At 43.1% G+C, this 20,377-nt stretch overlaps 1 protein-coding gene across 2 annotated transcripts in view; it reads left to right on the forward strand.

Moving 5' to 3' along the window:
• The first annotated feature begins 1,102 nt into the window (after window positions 1-1,102).
• The window catches only part of SLC12A2 (solute carrier family 12 member 2), a 112,244-nt gene continuing 92,969 nt past the window's right edge, over window positions 1,103-20,377 (forward strand). For both annotated transcript variants that reach the window (XM_032798546.2, XM_032798548.2), the window contains exon 1: window positions 1,103-1,823. In XM_032798546.2, coding sequence (XP_032654437.1) covers window positions 1,182-1,823 — 642 coding nt within the window. In that variant the 5' untranslated portion in view covers window positions 1,103-1,181. The remainder of the gene's footprint in view (window positions 1,824-20,377) is intronic.

The raw sequence follows: 20,377 nt of genomic DNA on the forward strand, positions 1-20,377 counted from the left end.
TCCCGCCCCACAGGCGGAAGGGTAGAGTGAAAATGGAAAACCGCACTAATTACCGTAACCCCCAGGCGCCTGCTGCTCAGCATCCCCCGACGCCTCCTGCTTCGAGCAGCTTCCAGCCCCCTCCCGCCTCGGGTAGCCCGCACCGCCCCGTCGCCCCAAGAGCTTCGCCTCCGGCTCTTCTCGCGAGATCTCCCGCCGCGCCGCTAGCTACCGCCTCAGAGCCGGCGGGCTGATAATTTTCAAACCAGCGGAGCGGGCGAGTGTGACGCTAGGCCCCAGGGTGCCACCGCCGGGGCAGCGCGATCGCAGCCTGCAGCCTCCCCACTCCCTCCGAGGAGGCGGCGGATGCAGTAGTAGCGGCGCTAGCATCCGCCCCAGAACGGGGTGTTTCCTCCCGCCGCAACGCGGCCGGCAGGACGGTGCAGGAGGAGCCTCCGAGACAGGCGGCGCTCCCCGCTGCCGCACCCGCTCCGGGAAGGGAAGCGGAGCCAGGCTCGTTGGGGCTGAAGGCGAGGGAGTCCCAGGGGGCGGGCCACCAGCAGCCCCCGAGGGAAGGGACTGGAAAGGAGCCACTTCCGCCGCCAGCCCGGCCTCGTGTCGCTTTAAAGACCCAGCCCCGAGCCGCGGCGCGGTGCAGCGATTGGCTGAGCCCGGCCCGCTCTACCAGCTGCTCGCAGCGCGGCGCTGTCAGTGTCTCGTATCTGAGCCAGCGCCGCTCCGCCTCCTGTTCGGGGTGTCAGTGCCGCGCGTGGGGCCCTTGCTCGGGTGTCGGGGCGCCGGCGTCAGGGCGGCTCTGGGTTTAGGTCGGGCGGCTCCGTGGGGAGCGGGCACCGCGTGTTTCCCCCGCCGGGACCCTGGTCGGGGACGGGGGTCGCTGGCCCCGCGCGGGGTGCCGGTGCGGAGCGCGCAGCAAGGCGGCGGTTACTGCCCCTCTCGCCGGGGTCAGGAGCTTGTTGCGGGCGGACGAGACAGAAGAGTCGCCCCGGCAGTAGCAGCAGCATCATCACCTGGCGCTGCGGCGGAGGGGAGGGGAGGGGAGAGGCAAGGGGGGGCGGGCGCGGCGCGTTGCGTGCTCTGGGGCAGCGCGGCTGGTGGTTGGACGTTTAAAGCAGCTGAGCCGTCGCTTGGGTTTCAGAAGCAACGGGGGTTGTCGCTCGTTTGCTGCAGTCTGAGCCGGAGATATGGAGGGGAAACAGCCGCCGTCCGGCTCTACCCGGCAGCAGCAGGAGCAGGCGATAGCGGCGGGGGGAGGCGCTGAGGAAACGTCACGTTTGCCGGCTCGCGAAGGGGATGCGCCGGCTGCAGGCGCTGAGCCCGAAGCGGGGCTGTCTCCGGCGGCAGCGGCCGGGGATGCGCTGTGCAGACCGCTGGGTCCGAGCCAGAGCCGCTTCCAGGTGGACCTGGTGGCGGAGGGCTCTGGTCGGACGGCGGCGGACGAGCCCCAGAAACCTGCCGGGCAGGGCGCCGCGGCGGCGAAGGGCAGTGAGGAAGCCAAGGGCAGGTTTCGGGTGAACTTTGTGGACCCATCGGCCGGTGATGAGAGCCCGGCCGAGCACGGCGGGGGCCTGGAGGGCGGCGGTGTCAACTTCCAGAACGGGGGCGACACGGTGCTGAGCGAGGGTAGCCTCCACTCCGGGGGCGGCGGCGGCGGGCATCACCACTACTACTATGATACTCACACCAACACCTACTACCTGCGCACCTTCGGCCACAACACCATGGACGCCGTGCCCAGGATAGACCACTACCGGCACACGGCCGCCGAGCTGGGCGAGAAGCTAATCCGGCCCAGCCTGGCCGAGCTGCACGATGAGCTGGACAAGGTAAGAGACTTCGGGCATCTCCATTCATCTGCCCGGTGCTTTAGAGCCCTGGTTGTGCCCAGGCTTAGAGTAGCTCCGCTTCCTTTCTCTTCCCACGTGGGGACCAGATAACCCAGATCTGCGCTGAGCAGGGACCGCTGGGTTGAAATAGGAGGCCTTTGCCTCCCCCTCCGTCTGAATTTGGCCAACGGAAAAACTAGAAGACCCCCCCCCACACACACACTCCCATGTGTCTGTTCCTGTTGTCCACGAGTCAGCTTGAGATAGATGTAGATCCGTATTGGGAGGAAAACGGAAACAGCAATAACTTGCCACTCAACTATATAAAGGTGTGCAGAGGAATTGGGACACCAAGCAGTAGAAAGTAGTCACAGCTATACGTGTAATGATTTTATTGCAACTGAGAGGATAATCTATGATCGGGTAGATAGGGAAAAGGTAATTACAAGTAAGCGATTCACTTTCCCAAGTGGGAGTCGTAAAATCATCAAAGCTGCTGCTTCTCTCCTTCCTTACACAAAAAATAGAAGAGCTCACCTGGAACACTCTTTACCCTTTATTTTGAATTTAACGGTGTTTTGGTAGGGAAGGAGAAGTCAGTTTCATTATTGTAACTGAGTCTCTTCCTTGTCTATCTTCTTTGCAAGTTCCTTTAAATTCTATTGGGTACTAGATATAACAAGACTTAAACTCAGTACTGTAAGCTTCTGCCACCTTTTGGAGTAGTCAGTGTGTTGCTGGAGACGTTATAGTTAAAGCTTCTGCATAGTGCATAGATATGCTCTTCTAAAAGAGATACTCCAGTTCAAACAGAAATCAAGGGAAGTTCTATGGTCTGGTCTATACTGTGGTCAGACTAAATTATAGCAATGGCTCATTCTGGCTTTGTAATAGCTGAATATCTTCAGATGATGATATCTTGGTGAATGAAACTTGCTGCTTGGTTGGTGTGTGGACATGGGTTAGAGACTCTTTTTTAATTTTAAATACTAATTAAAAACTATTTCTGATCTAGGTAAAACTTGGCAAAAGTAGATTACTTTTTGTTAAGACTCTTTGGAGATTAAAAATAAGGAAACTTGTGTGTTCTGACCTCTTTTCATCCTAGCTTTCATGCTTTGTATTAGCAGTTGTGCTTAATAGTATTGTTTTGTCTTCAATAACTTTTTCCCTTTGTACTACTGATTACTGCATACTACAAAGCTATTTCCTTTTCTCAAATATTTCTAATAGAATTTCACCTAAATTAATTTAGAGCTTAGCCTGTTTTAAATTCATGCTGCATTGTATTTAACACTAGCTCATATAGTCTGCATCATTGATCTTCTTCCTTCTGAATTCTAAATACTTAATTTAAAAATTCTCATTGCATGCACTACATAACTCCTGCTAAGATTAGTAGGAGTAACACACATGGTGAACAAATTATATGGTGTAATTCTCAAGTCATAACTTCATAAAACATAGATAGGGTCAAACATTTGACACGGCAGTGGGAAGAGGCAACTGCTGTGTTTCATGCAGTTCAGAGCAGGTTTGTTGAGTCCTATTGAAACGTTGAATTTAGAGCCACTTAAATAGACCACTGTATCACCAAAAATGGTCAAGTTTCCATGTGTCAAATGTAAATGCTAACACACTTGTATGAAATGTGATATTTTTGTTTCCTTCATAAAATTTAATTTTGTTTGTGTATTTTCTATCTGATCTGTAGCAATTAAACATTTCTGTTGTTTCTATCATCTTTCTTGTCTTATCTCATTCATGTTTCTCTCCCTTAGAATCCTGTTTATATATTAATGTGGAACATGAGTGGCCATTTACCATTGTTTTCGTTTCTTTCAGGTATACAACATATAGAGTGTGTTTTTGTGTGTGCGTGTAGTATCTGGCATTGATCCAACATGTGGGGTGGAGAAAAAAAGCTTTTTGGGGGGGATGGGAAGAGGGATAGTGCTTAAATATTGTTTGCATCACAATCCAAGGTAATTTAAACCATAAGATTTAGAATTTGAACCTCAGAGGTTAGACAGGATTTCACAGCTTTGATTTACAGAATAGCAATTGAAGAAGGAATTTAATTCTAAGCCTATGATTTCATGAGCTTTTCAACTTCTTTAAGCTACATTTTGGGGTGAAACTTTGCATGTTTGAGGGATCATGAACAAACCTATTTTATTAGGAAGCTTAGTAAAACTCTACCTGAGTTATCTTGGTCCGGGGTGGGAGACAGGGAGGCAGCAGGGGTATATGAGGGTAGATGGTACTTCACAACTTAACCACTTATTATTTTGATGCTTTGCTTTTTTTAAAAAAAAAACAAAAACACAATAATTTTAAAACTTGTCATGGATGTGTTCCTTGGTGTAGAGAAGTGTCTGTGTAAAGAAACTTGATACAGAAATAAGTTGTGTGTTTGAAAAAGTAAGTGTAATATGTGTTTTTCCTCTAATTTTGAACAATCTGGTATTACAAATATATGAAAAGATAATTGTTATAATTGGAATGCTGCACATTGAATAATATTTAGCTCTTCAGTGTGCTTTACCCTCAAAGCACCTAATAGATAGTAGCAAGTAAATTCTCTCAACTCTCCCGTCAGGTAGGGAAGTATTCTTAGTTTTAGAGAGTTGAAAAACGAAACGGTGAGGGTAAGTCTGACAGAAGTAGTTTGCCTGATTAAAGGAATTTGGACTTTCTAAATACATGTTTGTTATGTATAACTGCATCTAATTCCTCTGTCTTTACATCTCCTGAAGCATGTAGCTGTGGTATTTCTATTATATACCCATCTGGAGGCCACACAATGCTGCCATTTCTTAAATCATTGGGGTGTCAAGTTTAGAAACAGATGACACAAATAGCTTTGTCAATTTCAGCTGTTGTCTGTTGTGTTGGGTTTTTTTTTTTTTTTTTTTTTAACCTTATGAAAATAAACAGCTGCCTCCTCCTCACCCCCCAACTTCAGGTGCTTCTGACTTCCAGTCATGGGTTCAAACTACTAGAGAATGCTTTTATTACATCTGCACATTTGAACATGCAATCAGTGAAAGATGTTCTCCAGCTTTTTTGTAATACAAAACTTATATTAATCTAATACAGTTAAAAATTATAACTTGTGGTTCTCAAATAACTATCTTCATATATATATGGATATGAAAAAGACTTAGTAGTGTAGCTGATGTAAATTGTCATTGTGCCTTCTGGGTATGTCTACACTACAGCCGAGAGCAAGCCTCTTGGTTTGGATAAACAGACTTGTACTAGTGGGGCTTAAGCTAGTGTGTTAAGTGTTGACATTATCTCCACCAGTGCAACAGACCTAGGAGGTCAGGGGAGTCCAAGTTTAGGTGGCTAGCTTGAGTGTCTGCCTGTGCATCAGTGTCCACACTGCTGTTTTTAGTGTGCAGGTTTGAACCATAATAGCATGAGTCTGTCTACTGCGCTAGTAGTCTTGATGTCAGCTACAGTGTAGACATACTCATTGAGGCCAGTATTGGTGTGTTACTTCTAATTGAAAGATGAGGGAGGGAAACAGTCTTGTCTTGTCTTAGTTTAGTTTATTGTATTTTATAATACTTTGTATCGTTTTCATTCTTTCCTTTTTTGCTTGTGTGGTTCTGGTATAGATCACTCAGTGGGTGGAGGAAGACACATTTTAAAAGTCTTTTTTTTTGTGGTTTTATAATTTGTGTGACTGAGGGAGCGGAGGAAAATGTAGTACCTGAAACTGTTTGTTGTATAAAATTCATATGTTTTGTTTGAACAGTTGTACTGGTTTGGCATCTGGATAATACTTGAGTTGATCAGCGTAACTTTCTTCTAATGGAAACGGAGGCTTGATGTAATTTGGGGTGTTTGAAGTTGGAAACAGCTCATCACTGGGGGAGTGAGTGCTAGGAATTAGTAAATTTCACGTGGATGAGTTGCTTTCTGTTGTATTCCACAGGGATTTGGAGCAATCAGATTTTTGAATTGCTCTGCTCCAGCTCTGGGCATAAAACCTACTGGTCTGCACTCCAGCTCCGGGCTCCACTCCAAAACCCTGGTATTTCAGGTCTCATATTGAAATGAACATATAGGGTGCCACATGCTGAATTTGTCAGGCTTTTGTGCTCAGATAGAGACCAGTCAAAGGGTGGGTGAGATAGCCAAGCTCAACTTTGGGTGGATCAGTCTGTCCTTTGCTGATCTGATTAGTGACTTGATCCTTTAAAACAGTTTCTTCCACTTGAGTTACTATAGGGTGTTATGTAGAGGGACAGGCATGAGACCCGTGAAGTTATTTCTCCTATTGCTAAAATGCTGCTTAGCATAAGTGCCAGTCCCTGTTGAACAGAGGTCTAGAATTGAAATGAGAGGTTATTTGGGGGTGGGCGGGAAGAGTGAGAAGAAAACTGCAGAGAAGTTCTGTTCTGTGGATCCATTTGGTGTTGTCTGACTTTCTCTGTGGTTTTCTTTAAAACCATGTAAGAGCTGGTTCTGTTACATATATGCCACTAGGGGCAGAAGGGGAGTGGAAGAGGGAGGGAAATTTGGTCTTGAAGAACATGGCTGTGAGAGATGTTCTAAATTCTAAGCTGAAGACTTCATCATGCTTATAATACAGTTTTTGGTTACCCCTCTTCCAGGACTTGAACATCTCCAGTTAAGGGTACTCAAAACTAGACAGTATTGCAGGTGACGGATTACCATGACTGTACATAATTATATTTATAACTTCATCTATGTATATGTTCCATTGGCACAGCTGTGCCACTGTAGCACCATAGTGTAGATGCTTCTGCATCGATGGAAGGGTTTTTTCCATCCCTGTAGTTAAACTAACTCTGATAGGTGGTAATTAGGGTGACCCAACCCCCAGTGAGACGTGGCTAGGTCAATGGAAGGATTCTTCTGTCAACCTAACTACGGTACTTACGGTGTGAAATTTTCCCGTACTCTGAGCAATGTAGCTATATTTTGATCTAACTTTTAAATGTAGATGAAGCAGTAGTGTAACATCCTAATATTTAAAACTTTATGAGAAATAACTTAGTTTTTAATGCAGCACGTGAAGTGCCCCAGCTTCTTAGTGCCCCTTGTTTGACCCTTGAAGGCAGTAGTAACTTGGTAGCTTGTGAGCCAAACCTTGTCCTGATAACCGTTCTCTACTCTCTAGCAAGAATAAATGCTGCTTTTTGAACATTCTATTCTGTTTCTTTTGGCTAAGGGGCAAAGCTCTAAGGGGAAAGAAGAAGTTAAAGATGATCAACAGGATAGCAAAATTATGCCTATAATGAAAATAGTGTGGGGAGAGGAGAAAGGAAACGCCTACAAATTCAGAGGGGCAGTTGGGCGGATAAGTGAGAATCTGGCATTGTGACAGTATCAGGGAAGCACAATTGGACAGTGACATTCCCCTCTTTACATAAGATTCACCAGCTTGGCCAAATTATCTTTGGTATAGATTTTGAAGTGGAGGCAAAAATGACTTCCAGCCATATTCACATTCACCTGGAGGTGTCAGGTACCAGCCTGGTCTCTGGTGTACACTAAAGCAGCCTGCTGGTTGCCAATATCCTGTAGGGGTCATTTTGACAATGGGATCTGCCAGATTCAGGGGCTTCTGGCTGTGGTGCCTCTTCCCCAGCCATACCTCTCTGTTGGGAATTATGGCAATAGCCACTACAGCAGCTCTATCCCACCTGAGGATTGCCTTATGCAGGGGGGAATCCTTGGGTGGCTGGATCTGCCAGTGTTAGGGCTGCTGTTCATTATTGCTTCTCAGCCCTAGTCTACACTACAAACTTATGTCGGTATGAATGTCAGTCAGGGAGGTGGAAAATCCACCCCCTCAAGTGATGCAGTTATACTGACCAAACTCCTGATGCATCAATGCTACATTGATGGGAGAGCTTCTCCCGTCAACATAGCTACTGCCTCTCAGGGAAATGGAGTACCTACATCAATGAGAGAAGCTCTTAGTGTTGTCAGTAAATGCTACAGCAGCACAAATATACTGGTGCAGCTGCAGCACTGTGAGAGTAGCATGCTATGAAAATCAGGGCCATTGTCTCTGTAGGATTCTCATTTCTGCATGGTAAGCATGAGGGATATCTCAAAAGAAAAATGAGCTTGAAACAAGATCCCCTTCTGGAAGTCAAAGCCAACAATGCTCTAAATGCACTGAGAGGCCCATGTAGCTAAACTTTAGAGACATTTGTGTGGAAACATCTTTGAAACAATTCAAAGGGGCCTTAACAATGGCCTTCTAGTTTCAGGCCAGCCGGATCCTTGCACTGTGAAGTACAATTAGACATCTGTTTAGAGATGGTCAGCTTAGGAATATCAATGGGATGGGTGTGGAAAGAATACGGATAAGACAGTAGGGTTATCAGGGCTTAACTGGTATGTAACACTACAGAATACAGGCAACTTTTTCATTCTCTTTTCTTGTTTTCCACAATCTAACTCTTTAACAAAAGGTCTCTCTCTGCTGTTATGGTCGCTGAGATACACTTGGGTCACATTTTAAGGCTAATGGATGAGTCACATCTGCCTGTATTTGCAGAACCTGAAACAATAGTTCTAAGGCGTGCAAATTATTCCAGTCATCTCATAGGTGCTAATGAGGATACCTCTCATAAGGTGTTAAATATCAACATTGTTGACTTCCTGCTCATCAGAGTGTGTAACAAATGAGGGAAGTTCATGGTATGAAGATCTGCACAATATGCTGTAATAGAATTTTTTGGCACCACTGATTAGTGGGCTTGACAGACTATTTCCCCTCTTTTTTCTAACCCTACTCAAGAAGGGAGCCTAACACGCTATGGCTGCACCTCAATTAAACTCCTGTGGCTGGCTCAAGTTAGCCGACATTCGCTAACCTTTGTGTGTTTAATTGTGGCATAGACCTATCCACAGGGTCAAGTAGTGCATCTGAGCTCCCTCAAAGGGAAGTGAAGCAGAAGCAGCTCAGGGGTTCATATGATACCCTGAGGAAGTCCACTCCATAAAGGCCATGTATGTATTTGGACTCCAGTGAAGGGAACCTGAGACAAGAGAACATGTATTTTTGGATATCCACTCAATCTTCTATGAGTGATGTCTCACATTGGTAGAACTTACTTTGTTGGTAAAGCATGGAAGAAGTACCACTTTAGTTTTTTTTGTTTTTTTTTTTTTTTTAAAAACACAAGTTAATATGTATTTCCAACACTGCCTCTGGAGAGGCATTTTGGATGAGTCTGCCCCATTTTCTTATCCTATAATCTGGCATAAGGTAAATTGGTAAATAGCTCAGATTGAGAGAAACTAAGACCGTAAAGTTTCTATCACCAGAAAACTGACCTTCATAGAAGAAACCTGAGTTTGAGGGACTGAATGGAGCAATATAAACTTTCATCAACGTTTTCAGGATCACATTAATAATCTGATGGCATAGGAAGTTTTGTTAAAAACAGCAAAAATGTCAATCCCTATATTAACTTGATGGCTGGGGTTGCTAAAGTGTTGGTCTGTCTCTGGTTAGTCTGTAATAGCCATCAAACTGAGATGCAGTTAGACTTTCAGTTGGGATTGCAGGTAGAGAACCAGCAGTCTTTGTGAGCCAAGTAGAGCAGTTGTTCTCAATCTGGGTCCTGGGGGCTGTGAGCAGGTTTCAGGGGGTCTGGCAAGCGGGGCTGGTATTGGACTTGCTGGGTCCTAGATCAGAAAGCCAAAGCCCCATCACATGGGGCTGAAGCCTATGCAATTTAGCTTCACGGGGCTCCCTGTGTCATTGGGCCCTGGGGAATTGCCCTGCTTGCTACCTCCCTAATGCTTGCCCTGGCTTTTATATGCAGAAGAACAATTGTTTGTGGCACAGCTGGGCCATGGAGTTTTTATAGCATATTAGGGGAAGAGAGGATGTTCAGAAAGAAGAAGGTTGAGAACCCCTGAAGTAGGAGTCCCCTTGGGCCTGATGGTACCTCCCTGCAAACCTTCTCTCTTTGGTGTTACAGGTTCGTATGGAAGATGACCTTGAAAATGGCAGTAGTCTTGGAGTTGGCGGGTAACATTTTCAAAAATACCTAAGTGCCACTGAACATCAGTGGGAGAATTTAGGCTTCCAGGTTATTTAAACACTTTTGAAAATTAACATATGATGATATACCTATCTCATAGAACTGGAAGGGACCTTGAAGGTCATCGAGTCCAGTCCCCTGCCTTCACTAGTGGGACCAAGTACTGATTTTTGCCCCAGATCCCTAAATGGCCCCTCAAGGATTGAGCTCACAACCCTGGGTTCAGCAGGGCAATGCTCAAATCACGGAGCTATCTCTCCCTTTTTATGCTTAATGATCTCTATCTTGTCATGGAGAGAGAGTCCCTGGGCTGGGCTAATACCCTAGTTGAGGGATCTGAGCCCAAATTCTCAGGTTGATGGGATTGCCTTTAGCTGTCTGTAACAGTTGAAAATCTGTCTGGGCCGGTCGGTATATGGTCACTGAGGTTTTTTTTTATCTACTGAGTATTTTAGGATCTATGCTGTGAGTTGGGCTGGTGGAAAGGAAATATATAGGTGAAGACATTCTTTGCTAATGTGGTCTCCTTCATCCCGTGAGACGATTGGCAACTTGTAGCAATGAGTAGTAAAGAAACTCATCTCTGGTATCCCTGACTAGTCAAAGCTGTGCTGACTCTTTTTCTTATCTATGGACCACCAGTAAGAAACGGTAATATCAATTGCATGATGATCTTCTCTGCCATGTATGTGGCAGCTTGGAACATCTTATAAAATAAAGCTCTTTCCTGTGCCTGCAGGGCTGCCAAGAGGTGCGACTTGGTGTCTCTCTGTGTGTTTACTTGAACCAGACCACCTTTTGTAATACTAGGTCTCTAAAGGTTCTTAGACTGCTTGCATTTTCAGGACATCTGATGTGCAACTACTGTTTCTGGATAGACCATGTTCTCAGTGTGTGGTGTTCTGTATTCATAGTTCTTCTCATGATGGACAAATCTGTCATCACTACAGTCTGGATGAGAGATGTCTTAGGAATGGATTTCAAATTAAATATTGCCTCTTGTCTCCTACCATGCTAAAGAGGCTTAGAGTCTGTTAGCCAGATGTGGTGTGAAAGTCCTTGTACTGTTTTCTTCCATTAGGACCTCAAAGTCCACTTCAAAAACTTTTAATAGTGATCTGCCATAGAAACTACTTGGAAGGCTTTGTATTCCAATAATTAAGGCTACGATTTAGTCATGGGTATTTTTTAATAAAAGCCCGTGACCTGACCATGACTTGTACTATAAAAATCCCTGACTAAATTTTAGCTGAGGGGGCCGCTACTCTGGGAGGTCTCTTCAGGGAGCTGTTGCTGAGAGAGGCGCTGCTCGGGTTGCAGGGAAGGACGTGTCCTGGGGCCAACTTAGGCAGTCCCCAGGTCCAGCCACACCGGCTGCTGCTTGGGCAGTATCCAGAACCAGCTGCCTGAGGCCACCTGAGCAGCCACTGGTGCGGCTGGTCTCATGACAGCTCCAATAGCCACCAGTGTGGCTGTCCCCAGGGCCACCTGATGAGCTGGCCCTGGGGCTAGCCATACTGGCCACTGCAGAAGTTATGGTGGTTGCAGAAAGTCACAGAATCTATGACTTCCTCAGCCTCTGTGACAGATATGGAGCCCTACCCATAATTACCAGAATCCCAGCAGTTGGTCTTGAATTCTAACAATTCCAGCACCCCTGCGGAGATAGATTGATGTTTCAGCATTCACCAGAGTGTTGTCTACAATTCCTCTATTGTCCAAGTATCTACACAGGATAAGAGTGCATCTAATAAAAAAAAAAATGCAGAGCTTATGTCAGCTTAAAAGGCAAGATATAACTGGCAGTGCTGTTCTCCTTACAGCAAATCCTACTGTTTTAGGAAGTATCTGTATCTGCGTGTAAGCATCTTCAAAGTCCAGAGGGTGCACAGTTATTCTCTTATATCCAGAAGAGGGGTGATGGTTCTTGGGGTAATGACCTTGAACTTTTTTGACTAGATACTTGATACAGTTTCCTGAGCTCTGTGTGTCAGGAAATATCTAAAGTAAATCCCCTTTTGTCTTTCACCTGGTGGCACTGCCTTGATTTCTCTTTGCCAGGTCAGATTGGATTTCCCTGCAGCAATTCTTCCTGGCATTGATAAACACACAAACCTTGTGTTTTTTTTTTTTTTGTTTTGTGTTGAGAGGGAGATATGGTCGGAGAGAGGGGAGTGAAATGCATGCAGTCAGGATGGCTTTCTGAAACCTAATGTCTGTGTGTCTGAGTTGAGTGGGGACTATCAGGAGTAAAAGGCTTCCAGTCTGCTGCTGAGAATAAGGTCCAGGTAATGGTGTTGACTAAAGGCTCAGTAAACACTGGAAGCCAGTTAATGCAAAATCTATCGTATCCCGCTCTGGAAGGAAGGACCTCTGGGGTGAGATGCAGGCCTTAGAAAATTCAATGCTATGTTTGTCTTCCTCTTGTAAAAACACTACATGCTCCCCAAACAGCCTTTTTCTGATCTAAGGTGGATACCCAGTTTCTCTTGAACTTTTCTAGGGACCCAAGTGTTGCAGACCTTTGAGCATTCACTGGTGAGGGTGTGTCCATTGTCACCATATATAGTATCCAATATTGCCCATTCCTCAAGATGAGCCAGGTGTGTGCCTTTGAGAATGAGAGAATTGACCAGGATAGGGGTTTTCTTACAAAGCTCAGCCTGACTTTTGACCACATAGGCTTTATTTCTCTCCCCTCTGTCTTCCTTCAGGACTGAGGCAGATGTGGGAGAAGTCAGTCACACTTTCTCACCACCTGATTCAAAATGGGTGTAAGGGCACAATTCATATTTCATAGGGATTCCTGGGTCCCTCATTTATGGCCCTTTATAGATTATTATGTTGGTGTCAACAATCATCTTGGGCAACTTTTGGTAAGAATTTGGGGAGAGGTTTGGTGGAGGATGAGGTCCTCCCTTGTAAAGTCAAGGTCTCTATTCACCTACAGGTAGGGATGTATTTAACATCAGGATCCTCCGATTCATTTAAGTCCAAATAGGGTGAGTTACTATCTTCAGCCTGTCCCTATTCAAGGGGGAGCCTTGAAAGTGGTTTGTGAAGCATCAGTGTAAGAGGGACTGGCATGTTGGGGTTGAGGCTAGAGCTTTTTATGCTGAATTCTCCCCCCCCCCCAACAAAAACCCTCCCCCCAAAAAACTGAACATCAGTGGAGGCAAAAAAAAGAATTCTAACTGCATGGAGAGAGCCTAACTCTCCCCTGGAACATCCAGTGAGACCTGAATTGTTTGTTCTCTCTTGCACTCCAAGCTTGAGAATGCAGGAGAGTGAAATTAGGATTCCTTGATGTGTGAGCCTCTTGTAAGAAGGCTGTGCTTCATTCAATTATCTTGAGTTCCTGCCACAGACTCCAAGTGTCTAAGCAGATGCATAAGAGTCCTTGAACTCAATGTTAATGCTGGGCATTTCAGTGTGTCAATTAGACAATTGGGATTATGGGGACATGGAAGGGAGGTCTGTGCTGATGTGGGCTTTACTGGTACCAAGTCCTGATGCATCAGTTTCAGAGCTTTTGGCCTTTGAAACTTTTCAGCCTGGCTGTATGCTGACTTACAAAAAAATCTCCCTTGGGTGCCTCAAGCAAGGCTTGGAGGTTTTGCTGATCTCTCTCTCTCTCTCTAGAGCATTAGGTGATGAGGTTTGAAGCTTCTAAATCAGGGATAGGCAACCTATGGCACGGGTGCCGAAGGCGGCACGCAAGCTGATTTTCAGTGGCATTCACACTGCCCAGGTCCTGGCAGAGAGTTCTGCATTTTAATTTAAATTTAAACTAAGCTTCTGAAACATTTTAAAAGCCTTATTTACTTTACATACAACAATAGTTTAGTTATATATTATAGACTTTTATAGAAAGAGACCTTCTAAAAACGTTAACATGTATTACTGGCACGCAAAACCTTAAATCAGAGTGAATAAATGAAGACTCGGCACACCATGCCGACCCCTGTTCTAAGCAGTCTTCCTTTTTTTTTTTTTTTTAAATGCTACACAGTACTTGCAAAAGAAGAGAAGTTACTCGCATACTGGACCGTCCAGGAATTTTTGTGCCAAATGCTTTGATAGTTACTGAGCTGGCATACCTGATACTGGTGTACAGAGAACAGGTCAGGCTTTAATTAGGAGTAAGGAGAGTATATAGCAGTGTTGTGTCTCACCGCCTCTTTTGAGCTGCCACTTTGTTCTCCCAGATCTAAGATTGCATAGGGAAAAGTGTTTTGTGACTGTGGCTGTGAAAATTTACTCAGTTCCTGTTTTGAAGACTAAATAATGCAGTGATATCTGTCTGAGCCTGAAACAACAGCACTGAGAGGTCTGTTCTTGTATTCATCTTGACTCTGATACCCAGTGATATGTCAGCATCAGCTGTTTCACTGCTGATCAAAGCATGAAGGGAAGGATCATATCATGAAGATCAGCATAATTTACTGTGAGGGGGTACACTTGGCAGAGGACCACACTCTTTCCCCTCCCCCATCCAGTCCAAGAAGCCCAGTCCAAGAAGCTAAGTAGGGCATTTGAGGCCCCCAAAACAAAACCACAACCTGGTGTGTGTGGGAGGGGGAACACCCTGAAAAAAAAACAAGAAGTTAGGTGGAAAGCAACAAAAATGTTTCTGTACTGTGTATTGAGGGGGAGAATAGGTGTCAAAACACCACCGATATGCACTCAAAAGCTTTGGCCTCTGTTTAGTATAGCTGTTTGAGACTTGACTAGAAGGGATGATAAAGGACAGTTAAAAAATAACAGAGTTCACCTGGAACTCTGACAAGCTGGAGCAATGGCTGAAGAAGCACAGTCTCTAGTAAGAGCTCCTCTGCTGACTGTAATAAAGAAGAAATGTTCAGAGGGCATGGGAAGTGATGGGAAGCCAAACCATGACACTGGGTTTTGGTCATACTCTGCCACTGCACTGAAGAATCACATTCTAGAGTTTAGTGCATGAATGACAGACTTTTCCTAAGGCACCAAGACCCAGGAGTAAGGAACTGGCAAAGATGGTATCTTCAGGTAAATGACACTTAATCTCACTTCCTTTTACTTTTTTGAAGGGCCACAGTCTATTACCACCACCTCTGGATTCTTTCTCTGTTCAGCTGCCTCCCAATCAGCTCCCCATTCCTTATGAAATATATCTACCTCTTCTTCCCAACTCTAATTTTTTAAACATTGGGATGATCTCTTCTGGGTGTTTTTTTTTTTTTTTTTTTCTTTAAGCGCATAGTGCTTTCACAAGGAATTACAACTGGAGATATTCAGCTTCAGAATAACTTTTGATGAAGTGCACAGCATGGAGGACAGACTTCTAAGTGTGTGCTGTTTCATTCTAGATTATCACTCATTTTCTACTTTACCTTTTTATATGAGAGAACTGTTACATCCTTTTCTGTGTAGGAGAGAAACAGATGGTATCCAGACTGAAGGGAAAATCCTTTATCATCTCGGTTGGTTGGTTGGATCTGCTAATGAGCATTTAAATGGGCAGTTTTCCTTATTTAAGACTTAGGTGCCTCCTGTATTACTCTTCCTCACCATCAGCACTATCATCTTATAAGACCCACTGTCTGAGTAGCAATTTGTCTGGATATCCCACTAGGATGAATAGCAACTGACTTAACATTTGAGCCAAGGTTCTTGAATAACTGTGCGACCACCGTTTCAGGAGCTTGATGAAAACTTACTAAATATCCATTCGCATTTTTTCCCAGCAGTACTTCTAAAAAACTGATCACTGTTTTCCTTTTAGAAATAATTAAACAAAAGTGGCTACTAAGTGTAAAGTATCCTATGTTTCTAAAACAAGAGGATCCTTAATACTCATTTTATTAAAAATGGTATTGAATTGTGGGCTGAAAAATATTTGCTGATTGCAGAGATGGTAGCTGGTTGATCTGTCAATTGACTTAAATTTGAAGTGTTAAATTTATAATTGCTCTTATGTCTCTGCCTATTTTAAAATCACTTCATTTTAGTCAAAGCAATGTTTCCTGTCAGTTTAAAGTAGTGTTGTTCTTTATGTCACAAAGTTAATATCTTTAAATCAATGGAAACTGAGGTCAAAAGACAAAGTAAAAAGTCTGCTAGTGTATTTTAAATAAGTAGTTGTAGGGAGGAAATTGTAGCCTAAAACCAAGATTTTGGTCCTGTGGCTGCTAAACCTCATCTCTTAGTTAATATCCTGGATGAAAGGAAACCTTTTAATGTTCATTGAGCCAAATATGAAGAACAGTGTGGCTCTTAAAAGATCACTTTTATTTGGGTACGGTGTCCACTGTCACTGCAGACAACTCTGTGCATTTGCTTTTATCAGTTAGTGGATTTTGCTCTACTTCTTTCTGACTGCTCAGGAGACTGAGATAATATTGTTGTAGTATCACATTACACTTTCACTTAAAATGAGGAGAAACTAATTACAACTGAGACCAGCAACATGAATTGTAATGTTTAGCAATGTTCCTGGTGCAAGTCATTTGGCTTAAAACCTATGTGTAAAGAACATATGTCAGGTGAAATCCTCTAACTACACTCAATAGTTTTGACTTTATAAAGCATTAAGTCACATGGTCAAACCATCCCAGTTTTATTTGTAGCTGTTGAGAATTGAGCTTTACCTTAATGCCTTTGGGTATTAAAAGCATTGTTTATGAAGAGGAGCTCAGATTCCTGTGAAACAATACGTTTGTTTTGAAAGGATAGTTTGGTACTGGGGACTCTGTAAATAATGAAGCAATCACCAGACACATGGTTAGGAAGTGTTGGTGGCTTTTGAATGATGTAATTGGCCAGCAGCGTTTTGTGTTGCTTCAATTTCTCAATAAAATAAGAATTCCTAGAGGCACCGATGAGTTTTAAAAGTCTGTGTTCTTGTTAGCACTCTTGGTTTTCGTAATATGGGTTCCTTCTCTGTCCCCCCCCCCCCACACCCATTTATTGTTTCCATTGGTCATCAATCTCAGTGGCTACTAAAACTCTTGAGTGAAAGTTCTAGTCCTTCAACTTCTCTTTTTAACCAAAGAAGCCTTCTTTAGTGACACTGGAATTGTGGATTTATACAACTTCCTATTATCATTCACATGGTTTTATTTAAACTTTTACTCACAATTCCTTTCAGCATCAGGAAATTGGCCTTTTCAAACTGCCAAATATAGAAAATACTGATTCAGACTATATTCTATTGGCACATAAATGTAGTTAGGTTGTGATCCCTGGCTATTGCTACTTTATAATTTCGTATTTAGTTCATCATTCTCTATCATAGTGAAGTCTGATGAAGAATTACCCTGAGTTGGGTTTACTAGCTTGTTAATTTTTTAAGCAACTCCAAGGAGTAGCAGCATGAGAACTCTAGCATGTGTACCCCAGGCTGAAATCCTCCTGATAATGTAGGTTAGTTTTTCTTTTTGTACTGTTACAGAACTTGAAAGAGCTGTTTGTCCTGTTCTCTATTCTGATCTGGTGGTCTGTAACTGACCCTAACATCAGTCTATCAACATTTTAGGTCCTGTGCATCTGAACTGACACAATGATACCTTGAGACAGTTGTGTTTTGTGTATTTTGCTCTGTTTAACACCTTCCTGACTAGTTTAGCTAGTCTGTCACTCAGAAGTTTGGTTTGCCTTCTACTGAAATGGAAGCCATATATAAGAGGGTCAATGAAACCAAAACTCTACTGTACAGTACTTGCATGACTAACAACCTACCTGCAGTATCTCCTGGTGGTGGTTTTTGTTGTTGGGTTTTTTTTGTTTTTTTTTTTTTGTTGGGACAGGGAAGATATCAAAAATATCTTGCACTTGATTTTCTTCCAGCCCTTACAAAGTCCCTGAGATCTTGGAAAATCTTTCAAGTGTCGCCTGAAGCAATGTCATTCATACCAAAATTTATCATAACCAGTGGAGCCTCAGCTTTCAGTATTGGTTTGTTCCACTGTGATGGTTGTGATCCTTCCCATCCACTTACAAAGTAAGAATGTTTCTGGGTAGTGTGCCTCTTGCTGAAGTCATGTGGGCAGTCCTTTTGGGCGTTTATTAGACTTAGACTGCTTTAAAAGCTACTGTTCATCAGGCAGTTTTGAATGTCTGAATCTACTGGACAGTCTTCAGATCATACTAGCAGGAGTTCAGGCTTCTCCCCAGAGGTTCAGGATCAGTTGTCTCAAGCAGAATTAGGTTAGACTGACATTTTGGTCAAAATGAAGAAAATAGGAACCGTTGCTAGATCTGTAGGATTAGCACTCCTAGCACCAGGATTGGCAAGTACAGAAGGAAATTGACATACTTTGCCAGGAATGCTACTGGCAGCATTACTAGCATGCTAGGAAACTTGAGGGATAATTAATATTAAAACCCAACTTTTGAAAAAGCAATACTTCTAAGTAGTTTAGAGGACATTATCAAAAGCTTATAAATCTGCTCCATCCCTGTAAGTTTCTGTCTGCATCTCTTAGAGAATTATAACAACTTATTTGCATTTCTGGTTGCCTGTATGCTCAGCTAACTTTTATTTTGGAGACTCTGACCCACTTTTGGGGGGATCTGCTCTTACTGCTATTACAATTTTTTATTTTTTTAAAAACAATCCCAGACTGTTGTGTCTACATGGAAATCTTTTGTTACTCCCAACTTTAAGATTTATACTCAACATCTAAATTAATAACACTTGTAGAAAATACCTTAATTTTTTTTTTTTTTTTTTTTCTTTTTTTCTAGCATCTCTGTAGGTATTCAGTAATGGCTGTTCACTTCCACTTAGGTCTGCAGGTTGAAGCTATGTCTGGATAGTTTATGAAAGCCTGGTCCAAAGAAGCAACAGTGGCTTGGTACCTTTTGCCAGATTTTCTTCAGTTTGGTTAGTCTCAGCTGTATAAAAGCATCAGTTAATGTTTGTAACACTGTACTTAATTCTATCAGGAAATCAGCTTTTCTTCACAGGGTTTAGTTCCAGAGCATGGTAGAGACAGTACAGTCTTTCTTTCTGATCAGACAGGTACATGTTGCACTATTTAGTCTCAAAAGGTGAAATATATCATATACAGTGTTTGAGAACATCTTCAGACTTGAGGAATTATCCCAGGGAATTAACTATCTGGGTTGACTGCTTGCAATATATATTTTATGCACAGAGAGAGAGAGAGAGAGAGACGCACGCACACACTTCCTTTAAAACAATTATACCTTGCCTATTCCATTACAATAGATAGTAAAATTTCCATCCTAGGTTGGCTATATCTAATGAAGTGCACATGATTTTCAGGTTCTGAAAGCCTATTTTCATGTGCACTGGTATTGCAGGCCATATCTGGCTCTTGTTTGTTTCCCTCTGTCTGAAAAAAACAGATGTTGCTCTGACATAGGAATTTACTAATCCATTTCTTACACTCTTCTTAATCCTGTTTCATGGCTGGAACAGAAGTATCCAAAATGAATTGGTAGAAGTCTAAGCCAGTTATTTAAATACAGATTTTAAGTGGTAAAGCTTTCTTTTAGGTGGTTGGGCAAATTTAGCTTTTTTTATGCTATCCTTAGAGCAACATCTTTACAAGTTCCTAGCTAGACATATGACATAACTGAAAGCAGTATTCCCCACTCTCTCTGATTCCCAGGACCACCAGTTAGATGAGGGTCATTTACACATAAAGCTAGTGTATGCATTGCTCTTCAGTATAGATCAGACAATTACAACACTTGAATGAGTTCAAACATTAGTGTGGTGACAAAGCAATGCAAAGTATCTGACATCTGTTTGGTTTTACAATAGATTTCAGTGTTCTTTGGTGAACGTTTTAATACATCACCCACAAAATGAGCATAGCCTTCCATTTAAAAATCCCTCCAGGTATTTCGTTTTATTTTACCCTTCAGTCACCTTCCCCTCCTGTTCCCTCCCCCCAAGCCTTGGTTGGGAGGATGTTAATGTAGTGGTCACTATATCTGCAGGACTTTTTCGTATGTAAGATGAGCACAGCTTCTAGCAGTAAACTTCTTCATGCTATTTGAAAAATTGCTTTACAAAAAGTCATTTTAGAATGTAAGCATGGAGGGAAAGATTGGAGGCTGTTACCCTACTGGGGAAGAGCTGTGGTTACTTGTATGTCTTAATTATGCCTTTCCATACTTTAAGAGGTTTGGATTTCAATTTAAGTTTAATCTCAACTCTGAAATTTTATTTTGGATTGTAATTGTGTTTTATAACTGACTAAAAAACTTCCAGGTCTGATCTGTACAATTAACCTAACTCTGTTTTAACAATGGTATCAAATATTCTAATCTCAAATTATTTTCTTACTAGTCACAATAGGATTTCTTACATGACAGCAGTTAATGTTTTGTTTTTTCTTAACCTCTCCTAAAATATTTTAGAAAGGACTTTCTTCCCCTTTATTCACAGTTAATGTTTCCTTCTGCTGTATATTGGAATTTTTGGCTATCTACACTACCACTTATGCTGGCAAAATTTGTGCCGCTCAGGGGAGTGGGAGACTCCCC

This window comes from Chelonoidis abingdonii, chromosome 6, assembly GCF_003597395.2.
Source record: "Chelonoidis abingdonii isolate Lonesome George chromosome 6, CheloAbing_2.0, whole genome shotgun sequence".
Lineage (NCBI taxonomy): Eukaryota > Metazoa > Chordata > Testudines > Testudinidae > Chelonoidis > Chelonoidis abingdonii.